This window comes from Danio aesculapii, chromosome 2, assembly GCF_903798145.1.
Source record: "Danio aesculapii chromosome 2, fDanAes4.1, whole genome shotgun sequence".
Taxonomy (NCBI): Eukaryota; Metazoa; Chordata; class Actinopteri; order Cypriniformes; family Danionidae; genus Danio; species Danio aesculapii.
In genome coordinates, this window is record NC_079436.1 from 58,503,446 (window position 1) to 58,518,445 (window position 15,000).

Consider the following 15,000-nt stretch of genomic DNA (forward strand, 5'->3'; position numbering starts at 1 on the left):
AGCCCTAGTGGAAAACACACTTTATATATAGCTTAAAAATTAACAATCCTGACACATAACCTGCTCCATATCAGCTAAGGTTCAGAGCATAAGCTGCCATGAATACCCACATAGCCAGACAGTTTCCTGTTTTCCCTGAACTCACCCTGGTATGAAAGAGTATGCATGCATGAAACATGAGTATGTTTACTATGAATGCAGTATATATACAGTACAGTACTGGCTAGTAATCTTTTCCCTTCCCTCTTTTCTTACGGGAGATAATAATATTTATTTATTAATATTATAATAATATTATTAATAATATAATAATAATAATAATATTAATATTTATTTTATTAAAAGTAGTATTTTATTACTCCAGCCAAACTAAAAGAAGTATGACTTCCTCCAAAAGAAAAATGATAATACTGTGTAAAATTCACTCGAGGAATATCTGAAAAATTGTCCAGAAACATTAAGATGGCTCCCACACGGTTTCATAATGAATTTAAATATGTTTTAATAATAATAATAAAATAGTTTTGTCTTTAAGATTGTGTGGATTAATACTGAATGGCTGTCGCTGTTATTACTCTGCGTTAGGCTTGAGAATAAAGCAATATGCTGGTGTTGAACTGCATTGCTTTAATGCATTCCTGTATTTGGCTGAAGACATCATGGGTCTTCAAAGCAATCACCACACTAGAATCGCTGAATTAATCATATGGGAGTCATTGGGGTAATTAGGTACATCTAATGCAGACATCTATAGCCTGTTGTTGGAGACCCCCAAAAACAAAACATGACCTTTTATAATGCATAATAGAGGTGCTTTAAAACATCTGTACAGCAAAACAAAAGATGACCACCACATGTTGAATCTAAAGAGGCTTTAATAACAATACAAAAGAACATAAAAATAACATTTGGACAATGTTTCTACATCACTGAGAGAAACGCTCAGATCTTCATATGCTGAAGGTTTAAAACAGATTCAGGGGTTCATCCGTCGGTGGGCAGTGGTGGGCGCAGGTGCAGCGGCAGGACCCCTGGCGGAGGCATCTGCGGTGGGACGGGGGCTCCAGGGGGCAGTGGGGGCAGGCCAGGCATAGCGTCCCGTGGCCCCAGACCCGTGATCAGAGATGGAGGATGCTTCACTCCCACCGGCGGCCCCGGCGGAGCCACCAGAGCCTTCTCCATCTTAAAGTGAAACTGCAGGAAAAACTGGAGGACGAGACAACTTTTTTTAAAAAACACAGTCATATTCAGGCCCGGTCCACACAAATACGAGTATTATTAAAACCACCGTCACTGAGGCCATGTCCACACTTACATGGGTATTTTTATTAATGGAGCTTTCACCGCTTGTGTTTTAAAAAAATCTCCATCCACATGAAGACACATAAACACTGTGATGCATGTTAAGGGCATGCCAAACCAACAGGGGGCGATAGTGACACTAATGCTGGGTTCACATCAAACAAGAAATTACGTATTTTCGTGAGTATACTGCATACAAGTCAATGCAAGCATGAGAACTGAGGCGGATTAACGTCCCGCAGGGTGAACGACAGGGAATACACAATATGGAACCCAGGCATGTTAGCCAATCAGAAGGCAGAAAACAGCACACATGCTGACATCATGAGGTGAAAACTCCAGCTGTGGCGTCCACACTGTACCCGGAGTTTCTGAAAATCTTCACCCTGGCAGTTTTTAGAAAGTTTGACCTATATGATGTAGTTCAGTAACAAGCTAGAGCACAGCTTTTCTAAATATCAGCAACTGTGATATAGTGAGGAGACTAGCACAGTCGCCTCACTGCAAGAAGGTCACTGGTTCGAGCCCCGGCTGGGTCTGTATTGAGTTCTACCTGTGTTGGTGTGGGTTTCCTCCGGGTGCTCCGGTTTCCCCCACAGTCCAAACACATGCACTATAGGGGAATTGATGAACTAAATTAGCTGTAGTGTACGAGTGTATGTCCTGGGTCCTCCAGTTTGGGGGGGTTGAGCGTTGGACTAAAAATTAACACCAGTGTGGTGCGGCTAAATATCAACTTCAATATAAACGGCCCTGGGAGTAGGTCAGTGATATTGTGATTTTAACAAAAGCTTAAAAAAACTTGAAATTTTTTTTAAAAATTAGACCAAACATTGCTCTGAACTGTTATAATCCTTCAGTGGAAGGCAAAACTGGCAGAAATGAAAATCCCTCACCTAAATAGCACTTCACTGTTTTTTAAAACTCAATTATATAGCAGATATGTAGCGAGAGAGAAATTATTTCATCAAAATCTTACAACTTTTTCCATTGTTGCTCATTTATATAATCATTCTTCATGTTCTTTTGTCTTTATGTTGTTATTTAGCAGTGGATCTTTTTCATCATAAGAAAAAAGCTTTCATAAAGTGATGATCATGTAAACTCGGAGAAGAAAACATTTCCAATTGAACTGTATTTGTTCTCACCTGTTTGGTTTCTCTGTTCCAGTGCGTCCAAAAACGGGTTTCTGCTTTGTCAATCTCTCGACTGGGGACCTGAACACAGACAAACATTTTTTTAAAATACTTGGCATAATACTAATAGTATTGATAATGCTAGTAAAGTAACAACAGCTGATGATATATATCCATCCAAGCATTTAAACACATAAAAAAACGAATTAATAATTATAATAAGAAGAATAATAGGAACTCATATTTAAATACTTGATTAAACAACAACAACTCAATTAAAATACTTGACAAAATAATACATGTAATAATATTAGTTTTAATAACAACAACAACAACAACAAATACTTGATATAATAACAACAAAAACACCTACCAGTAATTAACACCTAAAGTCATTTATTATTATCCATTAATATGTGCCTATATAGCTCATGCACACCAGCATTCACACACAAAAAATACAAATAAAAAATAATTACATTAAGATATAGTAACATAATAACCCAATTTTAAATAGTAATAAAAAATAACAGTAAAATAATAATAATAAGCCTATTTAAATAATTTAATAACAACAAGAACTACATTTAAATACAACTACATTTACATACAAAATAATAATAATAATAATAACAACAACAACAACAACAACAACAACAACAACAACAACAACAACAACAACAACAACAACAACAACAAAATTAATATTAAGAATAAGCCACTTTAAATACTAACAATAACCCAATTTAAATAATAAACATAATAATAACAACAATATAATTAAATCTGAGATTGTCTGGTATTGACTAACAATCATTTTAATGCTGCATTCACACCAGAAGTGGATGAAGCGTCAAGTGCGAGTGATTTACATGTTCAGTCAAGACGTGATTAGACATCCTGCGGCGTGATTCGCATGAATGACGTGATTCGTGCGAATGAAGCAGTGTGAGTGGAGCGTTTTGCACGTTTGAAAATCTGAACTTTGACAGACATTTTGAGCCCACAAACTGGGCTGGGCTCAGTCAGAAGCACCGCTGAAATCCTCCATCATCCAGTTACAGTTTCTGGAGGAGTTGATGAACTCACAGAGCTGAGTGCACCTCTGGGAGGATCTAGTGCACTCAAACACGGCGCCGAACATATATACGCTGATTTTCAGCATTCCTAAAGCACATAAAGCACAGCGATTCTCTCAATAAATCCATGTCAGCCATTTAGCTACGAAACTAGAGTCACAGGGCAGACAGAAGCCCTGCCCGTGATGTGAACCTATTGTGAAGTGAATTTGACACATGAATGAAGGGAGTTAACTCAAAATGTTTATGTGTCTATTTACGCGGGAATAAAGACATTTTTGTGTGCGTGCCGCATCTGGTGTGAACACACCACAACAAATAATAAAAAACATTCATCTTTAGTCCTAAAGCTTAAGTAATTAAACTATTAGAGCACGAATGCTTCAGCGGTTCTGGACAGACCTTGAAAGAGATGGTTTCGTACGGTTCTGCAGCAAACAGTAGATACTGCCAGCGCCGGTCCGGAGGCTCGATTCTCTGCTCATATGCTGACATGAAGCGATGCCGCGGCCCGATTCCCTCCGCTATCTCTGGGTAATCGATCTGAGGAACAACACATGGAGAGAATAGATCAAATCCTGCACAGATCAACCAAAACAACACACAGTTTACAGGCAGAAGCTGCAGGGTTTACCTGGAAAAGCAGACTCTGCTGTCCGATCTCTGGATCCCTCTGTTTCGTTACTATGAGTAAAATAAAAACGTACATTTTCCAGTCACTCTGTTATTTAGCAGGGATATATTTTTTTAATAAATGTGGCATAAAATGACAGATTTTTTTGTGTTATTAGATTTAATGCACATATCAAAAATGCCTGATATTTTTTATGCCAATGACAAACAGTATTTTTTTATCAAACAATTATAAATGTCAATTAAAATTAAATTAAAATGGTTAGAATAGGTATGCTAATGACAAACAGTATTATTTTTTACATCAAATGTGAACACAACAATTTTAAATGTTAATTACAAAACTATTAAATCAAAATGGTTAGAATAGGATTTTACGTTCAATAGAGTGATTGCGGAATCATGAAATCCTGGTGGGTGTGAATAACTCTGTGCACTAGCATTGTGTTGTTATCACAATGTTTGGTAGACTTATTTTCTATTCTGGAGTGAATATGTATGTTTTTTTATTACGACGTGGCCCCTTTAAGAATCTTAGGTTTCAGAACAGAGTCATACCATGTGAGCACTGATGAGGAAGTGAGCAAGCATGTTGCACAGAGCAGCACAGTCAGACAATCCTGAGTTAATTCTGTGACGTTTGCATTCATCTTGTGTTTGTTTTAGCATCGTGGGTATGTATTGACTGTTTTAATCAATGTCTATTATTTCAGATGCTTTAGGTCATTTTTATAGAGTTTTTATTAGAAGTCTATTATTTTCTGTCTGCTTCACTATGGTTAAGGGACATAATGAGTGTAATCTCTGTCTAGTTCATTGAAAGTTCATGCAATTCAGTATAGTTAAAAAGTGATTTAAGAATTGTGTGTGTGTTTAACATTATTATATTACATTTAAGAGAATGTGTGTTTAAGAGAAAACACATGAAGCCTTGAAGACATTCATTTATGTACTTCTTTGCGAATGTATACATCTTAACAACAACATGCTTAGTGTTGATTATGCCCAATGTGCATTTCAGTTTTACCTTTCTTTGGAATATCAATAAACCTGTAGACAAGGAGTTATCGTCTTCAGAGTTTTGATGTCAAGGAAGAGTTTATCTGGCTGTAAAGTTATATTCAGCACATATAGCGAGGACAGCACAAGCATAATAAACATTGCACATTTAGATTTCACACAGACTTTAAATGAACAATGCTCAGTGTCGCACCTTTATAACCGGGTCTGCCGATCTTGACAAACTTCTTGACCTCCACCTTGACTTTCTCTGGAGCAGGCTGAGCCGGGGCTTCCTTCGCCTCTTTTGCAGCTCGCCTCGCTCTAAAACACACAAACACCATCAGTTTCAGCTCTGATCCAGATTAATATATCTGCAAACGCTGTACTTACAGGTTAGACTGGTGCTTTTTGCCCTGTGTGTGCGCAAGATAACTCCCCTGAAAGAGAAAAATTCACATTTGAGGATGAAAACAACACACCGATGTTAATAAACTGTGTTAAAGGTGCTATATAATGCACATCTGGACATACTAGGTATAGCCGAATAATTCTTTATTTAGATCTGTTGGATATGTTGGTATTAAACAAATAAAAGGACAAATTTACATTAAGTCTTCATCAAAACCAAAACCAAATAGGATGACAAATGCACACTAAACCATGAGAATACTACTGCTAGATAGACATCATGCTCTCTCTCGGTGTGTGTGTGTGTGTGTGTGCGCATGTGTATAACAGAGCACTGACATGAGCTGCGGAAGCATCAAAGCAGAGCTCATTACTAATCATGACCACTACAAATATGGTCAAAACCAGCTCTTCATTCTAGAGGTAATTCCTGTGGTAGTAATTGAGCATATTTACAGTTTCTTGGTCAATTTTGAACATGCCGAAAACGTATTAATTACTACATTGAAAGATATCAGAAAACTATTTATCATTCTATAACGCTCTATATCAACACACTAAAATCACTATTAAGTTTAAACAAATGTCATTCGACAAGGCGTCTACACAGTGTGTTCAATTGTTTTATTTAGTCATTCAGCAGATGCTTTTGTCCAAATAATTTATAATATATGAATGCACTATATTCAATTAAACTCCAGAACACTTTTATAGCACTTTTCACTATATTAACTTCATTCATTTATTCAAAGCAGCTTTTAAAAAGGTGCACATTACTGCATTACAATCAAAATCAGAAAAGTTGTCGGCGCTGGTGGTGTAGTGGTTAGTGCGTCAACACATGCACTCAGGTGCTCACGGCGACCCGAGTTAGAGTCCAGCCTCGTGGTCCCATGCCGATCCTTCCCCTCTCTCTGCTCCCTATGCTTTCCTGTCAATAAACTTTACTGTCCTATACATTAAAGGTGAAAACCCCCCCAAAAATTATAATAAATAAATAAAATCAGAAAACTTCGTTAAAATCGATAACTTCGTTAACTAGTAACTAATTACTAATACTTTAAACAAGGGAACCTTTAAAGGTAATGTAAAATAAAAAAACTATAAAAAAGATATCTATTAGGGAATGTTCTCCAAAAGAGTGAAATTCACATTTATAAAATATAAACCTCATATAAAAATCTAACACAGGGCTTAACGCTTACTTTATTTCAGGAGTAGCACGTGCGCTTCCAAGTTAAAAATTCAGGAGCACATTAAAGAATTTTAGGAGCGCATGAAAATATATCAAATAAATAGTGTTTTTGTCTAATAAATGCACACGAGGGGATCTCTAGAAGCAAATCAGCTTCATTCATTTAATACAATAAGTACAATAGGTTTTATTTTACTGTATAACAGCTTAAATAGCATTTAATAATTATTTATCATTTAAGCTGTAGCACGTTCGCCTCACAGCAAGAAGGTCACAAGTTCGAGCCTCAGCTGGGTCAGTTGTCGTTTCTGTGTGGAGTTTGTATGTAGTACTGTTGGTGCTGCTGAGAGATTCAGACGCAGCGGCCAAAGTTTGCATATGAAGTAATGCTAAAACGAATACAATTAATATCGAAAGCAGAATCTCGGACATGTCCGGGGAAAAGAGGATGTATTGTCACCCCAAATAATGATCTGGGACCGTCTATTTAATAAAAGGCTTTTCTTTTCCGTATGTCCTTGCGCTCTTCTCAAAGCTGCTACCAAAGTCTGAACAGCAGGTCTGTATCCAGCGCGTCTCTGTGGGTCTGTATGCAGAGCAGTGTGTTCTCAGTTTCTCGCGAACACAAAACCGGGCCGCTCAGGTAAAGTCTGTGTGGGAAGCGCTGATGTTGAATTGGGTCTCACACTAATTTAGATGTACCACGATATACCATCCATGGCCGAATAGGAGACTTTTTCTATGAGGCTCGCAAGTTGTGCAGCTCTGCCGCCATTCGGTGCCATGCGTTGCTTAGCAACATATACAAAACAATATAAAGACTGCTTGACGTGCAGTAAATAAACCAGTAGAGATGTGCTACAGTCACAGATTTCCAATGTAATATACTATAAGTTAGTGTGAAGAGCATGTTGTTTTACCGTGGCCGAGTGAATCATGTCATCAATCGAGCTTATTAAAAAAGAAAAACGCACATGTTCGACTAAATTACTTTTCCAGCTCGCACACGTTTATTTTTAGTCACAAATGCGAGCGAAATGGTCGCACTGTCGAGCCCTGTAAGACTCTAAATGGATGAACACTTTGTTTGTCGTCACCTCAAACTTCAGTTTCTCATCAAATCTTCTGACCAATCAAATGCTTCCTAGTATCTGTCATTCCCCGCCCCTTCTGCACATTTGCTGTTCATTTAATGCTCATGAGTTCAACCACTCACTGGCAGAGCTATGAGGAAAACTCAATGCTATTGGCTGTTTTTTTTAAGGGGAGGAGCTACGCTGTCCCACCCTCTCTTCATGTGTCAGTTGAGATTACATCCAACATCAAATTAAAAAACTCGCTTCACATGAGCTTTAAAGTCGGTTGTGTGGTCTGGTACCTCATTGTTGTGCAGCGTGAGACACAGTTTACACTCATAGGAGCCCAGGTGGTTTTTCATGAAATACGGGTCTTTATTGATGTCGATGGTCTCTAACGCCAGCTGCCGCAGCCGCTCACGCCGGTCCCGGTTACTCTCGGACGCCGACGCCACGCCACCGCTGCCCGTCTTCCCTCCAGCTCTGTGCTGGAAATCCATGATTGCAGATCTTCACTGCTGATGCTGAAATCACACAAGAGGAAATGCATTTACAGCAGACATGGAAAACAAGATGACTTCAGGCGCGTTCACACCAAGCACGATTACTATAAAGGTAACAATATTGTTGTAAAAACGATTGTTCACAGCACAACTACAGTGACAAAGATACAGGAGAACGATATCCTCACTTTCAGGAGAATTTTACCCAGCTGATGAAGGAGAAAACACTGGGTGCCAATCAGAATCCAGTCAAAATTAAAGCTAAAGACGCCACTGTGGAGTAGCACACTGATGATCACTCGCTTAAAAGATTATTTGAAGATCAAGACTATCCTGGAAACTATTGATTATATTAATTATTAATGATGTGACAGTGGTAAGGTTTTGTTAACCAGTGTCCACTAGATGGAGGTGTTCCATGATCTGGTATTCTTCTGGAGTGTTGAACAGGTGCAGTGTTTTGCCGTGATTACGTTTGGACCAGGTGCGGAGTGTTACCTCTGATGTGCATTTGGACAAAGACCAAGAGAACAGGACTGCGGGTGTTCATCCTTCCCTCTTCAGCCTTGGAGTTTTTTTTGTTTTCTTTTCTTTATATTTATGTATTATTTCACTTAATTTTTTATTAAATATATTTAAGTTGATTTGATATTCTGGTTTGGATCTTTATTTGTTTTGTTGCTACTTTCTTGAGCCAGGAGGTTGTAACAAAGATAAAAAAAAAAAGATGGAGGTCATGCTGGTAAACTGAAGCGTAGAAATAAACAAAGCGCAGGAATCCAGTGCTAGTTTGAGTGTAAAATGCTGGAGAACTGACTAGGATATCTAAACTGACTGTTTGATTAGACTGATTACGTTCATCTTACTGTGTTAAGATGAACACCCGCTGTAGGCCAGCCTGAACATCCATTGGTGCCCTACTCACACCTGCAGCTTCTCCAGCCTCCGGCGCCTAGACTGCAGCTCTGCACAAGAAGTTTGGCCAGAGGAGAAATGGTTGTGCTTAACTGAGTCTGGTTTCTCTCCAGGTTTTTTTTTTTTTTCCTTCACTTTGGTCAATTGGTGAAGTTCACCACTGTCGCCACTGGCTTGCTTGGTTCAGGACTTGTGGAGCTGCGCATGGATGGATTTGCTCTTCAGTGTTTGGACTTTCAGCAGTGAAAATTAAACCACACTGAACTGAACTCAACTGTGAAACCTGGACTGACACAGTTTCAGTTTACTAGAACTTCAGTGTTCAGCTGCTGCGACACAATCTACACTGTAAAAGCGCTACCCTGCTGAAAAAAAAACAGCTTAAACCAGCCTAGGCTGGTTTTAAGCTGGTTGACCAGCCTGGTTTTGGCCATTTACAGCTTGGTCTTAGCATTAAAAGTAAAACATAGTATATTTATTTATTTGCATATTTATTTATTAATTAATTGTTTTATGTAAAAATGTATGGATGTATATACTTATTTATTTAAGCATTCATTTATTTATTTAATGTTTTTGCAGGTTACGTCGTCCATGTTTTAGGTCCAGGGTTGAATATACTAAATAAATTATGCTGTAAAACTGATCTACTTATGATAATAATAATCTCTGTAAACAAAATGAACTAAATAAAAAACAAATTAATGAAATAAATAATTAAAACGTGCAGAAAATAGTCTCAGAAAGCGAAAAACACACAGGAAAAAATAAAGCATAATTATTTTGAAACAAAAATTATTAACTATCATAATATTTCCAATAAAATAAAAAGATAAAGGCAGGAAAAGCTAAATTACTGTAAAATACTGTTTGTAACGGTATGCATTCTGTATGAGGAAAAAGGTGTACATTATATAACGTTTTAGTTAGCTCAACTTTACTAAAACCGGTTTCTATAGTGATCAAATCATTAAAAGTAAAAGATAAGCTTAAAATAATAATGTCACAATCAACATTATCGATCAAATGAATGCAGATATCGATATATAACAACAGTGAGTCTCAATACATTTGAATGGAACCGACTCAACTGCGCTTTTACTGCTTATAAAGTACCGCTGAAAGTTTATTAGACGACCCGAGTTCAGTTTGATAACATGTATAACATCTTTCCAGCGAAATATATGAAAATAGCCATTATATTAACATCGAAAAGACTCTTTTTGAGAGCATATTTACCCCGACGTCCAGATCACGCTTGCCTCTGTTCTCGCTGCAATGCGCATGCGCCAAATGATGCGCTTCCTGTTCCTGTTATTTTGACACGCACAGCTTTATTGATAAAGTTAGCAGAAAAAAATATTGTAATCATAAAATATAATAATAATACAAAATTGCTAACTCATTTATATATTACATAAAGTTTGCGTTGTGGCATCAATGTAATGTATTCAGACGTATTAATGTAATTTATCTGACATTTACAAACGCATTTATGATGTAAAGTCTAGAAGGGATACAGCTGCGGGGACTCATATCAATGCAGCATAATTTTTGTGACACTACAGAACAATAATTAATATTTTACATTACTGTGAGGGTTGGGGTTGGGGTTGAAGTTAATAAAATACAATTTAATTGGTAATTTAATATATAATATAAATAATACTCGGTATAATTACTGTTTCTACATTACTGTGAGGGTTGTGGTTGGGGTAGACGTTAATAAAATATAATTTAATTGGTAATTTAATAAATATTATGAATAATTCTCGTTATAATTACTGTTTTTACATTATTGTTGGGTTTACGGTTGGGGTCGACATTAATAAAATACAATTAATGGGTAATTTAATAAATAATACTCTGCATAATTACTGTTTTACATTACTCTGAAGGTTGGAGTTAGGGTTGGGTGGGGGTAGACATTAATAAAGCACTATTAATGGGTAATGTAATAAATTATATAAATAACTGTTGTTATAATTACTGTTTATACATTACTGTGAGGGTTGGAGTTAAGGTTGGAGTAGGGGTAGACGTTGATAAAATACAATTAATGATAATAAAACTCATAAATACTGATTTTCATTAGTATGGGGGTTGGTGTTAGGGTTGGAGTAGATGTTAATAACATACAATTTAATTGGTAATTTAAAAAATAATATGAATAATACTCGTTATAATGACTTTTTACATTACTTTGGGGATTAGGGTAGAACTAGACGTAAATAAAACACAAATTAATAGGTAATTTAATAAATAATATAGCTTCCCACCGCAGCTGTATCCCTTCTAGCAACAACCGTGTATGAGCGCCCTCTGTCGGCAGTATGTGTTCATGTTTGGGTGTGAAAAAGTGTGTGTGTCTGTGTGTTTCAGTATCAGATCAGACTCAGAGGAGCTGCTGAGCAGACCGATGAAGAGTCTGGATGAAAACCTTTATGTAAAGTGTTAAAAATGCGCTTTTATGAGCCGTCGAGGAGCTGAAGATGAGGTTTAACGAGAAGGAGCTGGTGTTTCTCAGCCGCCAGCCCACACTGAGAGCGGCCGAGCTCGGCATGAGAGGCCCGAAGAAAGGCGACGGTAGGAAACGACCGATTATCTGAACATTTCTGGATAAAACTTGAAGAATAACGACAGAATCATAAGAGTGGAGGATTGAGTTTCAATGTGGTCATCGCTTTAGCATGCTAGTCGTATTGATAATGTCCTGTCATGACAGTTTTAGTGACACTAGAGTAGCTACTAAACCTTTGTATTTGTTCATTTGTGTTCGTTGTTTATTAACATTGAGATACATAAAACATGTAGTTTGTGCTAATATTATGTGACTTGAACACATATTTATGGTACAGTATAGTTACATGGATGCAATATATATATATATATATATATATATATATATATATATATATATATATATATATATATATATATATATATATAAACAAACAATACATGAAAAGCTAACAAATACTTAAAGGAAGAACAAAATAAATAAATATAAACAAATAAAGCATAAATATCTGAAAACATAATTATTAAAATGTTATTTAAAAGACCCGTTCACACCATGCACGAATAAAATAATGACAGGAGTCAGAGATCTATCAATCCTGGATGTAAAACAACATCAGAGTTTATACCATGACTATAACAATAAAACTGAGGTAAAGTTGGTTTTATATTCAGACATGCTGATGTACTACATAGTAAAATTATATTAGCAGCAAATGACTATCAAAGCACAACATTGTTCACAAGAGCAATATCACACGAGTAGCAGTGCGATATGGCTGTATATCGGCACTGGTGGGAGGCGTGCGTTGACTCGAGCGCCTTAGGTGTCCCACAAGTGACGATATACAGCCATATTGCACATTTCTGTCAATAAAACCATGAATTGAGGTTTCCTATTAGTGAATTTACATATATGAATGTAAAATCTGCTTGGCAAAGTAATGAAATTAATTAAATTAAAACAACTGAAACTTTAAAAAATAAATTCTTTCATTAGACTCTGATGAACTAAATAAAACTATGACAGCCAATCAGAATTCAGAATACACCTAATCTTTACCAATGTTATGACATATTTCCAACTGAAACAGAATATTGAGTAGGGGGCGGGGTTTTATTTTTACTCATCTTTCACTAACAGTTGAAGGGGCGTGGCCTAACATATTTCGCCCAATCAGAGTCATCAAAGAAGAGGCAGATGATCAGATTTTGATTAAAGATTATCAAAGCAAAGCAGTGGATTAACTTGCAGGATTAATTGTTCACCTTAAAACGAACAATGTGCGTTAACAAAATAAACATAAATTTATTTCATGCAGACTTTAAAGAGCTTGGGCATTTAAAAGTGGCAGACCACGAATCTGCATCTCAACTGCAGTAAAAAAAAAAAAAAAAAAAAAATATATATATATATATATATATATATATATATATATATATATATATATGAGCAATTCCAGCATTATGGATGTGGCATTTGTAGAGGAAGTATATGTTGATATTATATTGAAACATCTGTTTATATTCTCCAAAACAGCTCACCACAGAGTTATGAGATCAGAAAAATATCGATCTGTAAACATTTTTTATATTTTAAATGAGGGAAATAAACATGCATCATGGATGTGACTGAAAAAGTCTGCGAGTTTACAGTATACAACACTGTAGAAATTCTGTCAATTAAATTGCCTAAGCCAAAAGAAACAATGCTAATCACTATAGAACAAAGATGATTGATTTAATTTTATTTAACATTATTCTTACAATACTGTAAAATACAAGCCTACACATCAAAACTGAGAAGGTAATACATGTTAAAAAGAGTGCAATATTGAAGTTACTGAGGAAGAGTGGAAAAGTATTATTAAAGCACAGTGGAAATCAACATCCTCCTCAGTCTGGGGGGAATTTGGTTGGAGAAACATCATTCGTTTTTCATCACCCCTGAGTAGAAAAGATACTCAAACAGAAATGCAGTCTGCTGGAGACGATGTGGCTCAAATGAAGAGAATCATTCACATATTTTCTGGAAATGTGAAAAATTCAGGCATTTTGGCAAGAAAATTCATAAATGTTTAGAGAATATATTCCACATTTTTTTTTCTTTCTCAACTCTACACTTAGGCCTAAAAAATCCTATCTTCGAAGAAAAATCTGACAAAAAAACTACTGAATTGTGCCGATAGCCTGTAAAAAAAGCTGTAACCAAAAAAACTGGAGAGGCTAACAATGAACTGTTGTTTACAGACTGAGGAGTTTAATGAGACATGGAGAAAATGGGTTGAATATATTATTCCATTAAGACCTGATTAATTATATAGTCAGAAAGATGTGGATTTTATTTTGTATATTATTTTTTGTAATGAGAAAAACGTAAGAAAGATAGTAATAAGAACAAAACCTATAAATAAACAAATAAATAAATATTTAACATTTAAGATCCTAAAAGTACCATCCTCACAGTTTCATGTGTACATAGTTAAGGTAATATGAAAAAAGGCTAGACTGGATGGCACAATATGGTTAAAAAGAAAGTACACAATTAAATAACTGGAAAGCAACAAATTAATTTGATCTGTTTCTTTTTGATGATATACAAAACCATTATGAGTGTATTGTTTTTCTTGTTTCTGATAATGTCCTTGAATCATTAATGTAACTTCCATATGTATTAATGGATTTTTTTATTTATTTTATAATTCCATTTATTTCTACAATTTTGGGAATCTGATGTTTGGTTGTTTTGTGTATACATTGATAAAACCAATATACAATACTTTAGCCCCTTTTACACAGCGATACAGGTAAATATCCGGAAAATTTCCAGAACGACTTTATCGGTATATTTTAAAAAAGCGCTGTTCACACAGGCTACCCTGCTGAAAAAACAGCTTAACCCAGCCTAGGCTGTTTGAGTGGTTTTAGCTGGTTGGCTGGCTTTAGCTGGTTGACCAGCCTGGTTTTAGAGGGGTTTTGGCCATTTCCAGGCTGGTTTCCAGCCATTTCCAGCCTGGTCTTAGTTGGTCAGGCTGGAAAATGACCAGCTAAATCCAGCTAAAACCAGCTTGACCAGCCTGGTTTAAGCTGGACATAGCTGGTTTTGGCTGGGCTCCCAGCCTGGCTAGGCTGGTCAAGCTGGTCATTTTCCAGCCTGACCAGCTAAGACCAGGCTGGAAATGACTGGAAACCAGCCTGGAAATGGCCAAAACCCCTCTAAAACCAGGCTGG

At 36.3% G+C, this 15,000-nt stretch overlaps 2 protein-coding genes across 2 annotated transcripts in view; one reads left to right on the forward strand and one right to left on the reverse strand.

Annotated features, from left to right (window-relative positions):
* Positions 1–857: 857 nt before the first annotated feature.
* Positions 858–10,548, reverse strand: sf3a2 (splicing factor 3a, subunit 2). Its single transcript, XM_056446548.1, has 8 exons — positions 10,489–10,548; positions 8,134–8,355; positions 5,543–5,589; positions 5,364–5,473; positions 4,152–4,201; positions 3,920–4,060; positions 2,451–2,519; positions 858–1,206 (listed from the first exon to the last, which is right to left on the reverse strand). The coding sequence occupies exons 2-8, from the start codon at positions 8,329–8,331 to the stop codon at positions 985–987; spliced, it is 837 nt and encodes a 278-aa protein (XP_056302523.1). The 5' UTR covers positions 8,332–8,355; positions 10,489–10,548; the 3' UTR covers positions 858–984.
* A 1,040-nt stretch (positions 10,549–11,588) lies between these two features.
* Positions 11,589–15,000, forward strand: part of plekhj1 (pleckstrin homology domain containing, family J member 1) — a 14,556-nt gene continuing 11,144 nt past the window's right edge. The window contains exon 1 of the mRNA XM_056446560.1: positions 11,589–11,835. Within this exon, the coding sequence (XP_056302535.1) occupies positions 11,742–11,835 (94 nt within the window). The 5' untranslated portion in view covers positions 11,589–11,741. The remainder of the gene's footprint in view (positions 11,836–15,000) is intronic.

Bases quoted from the DNA above. Each gene is read 5' to 3' on its own strand.
- sf3a2 (XM_056446548.1), bottom strand. From the start codon at position 8,331: ATGGATTTCCAGCACAGAGCTGGAGGGAAGACGGGCAGCGGTGGCGTG. The intron at 4,202-5,363 runs GTGCGACACTGA...TTTTACTCATAG, and splicing joins CGGCAGACCCGGTTATAAAG to TAACGAAACAGAGGGATCCA. The intron at 2,520-3,919 runs GTCTGTCCAGAA...GTCTGTGTTCAG, and splicing joins ACGAAACCATCTCTTTCAAG to GTCCCCAGTCGAGAGATTGA.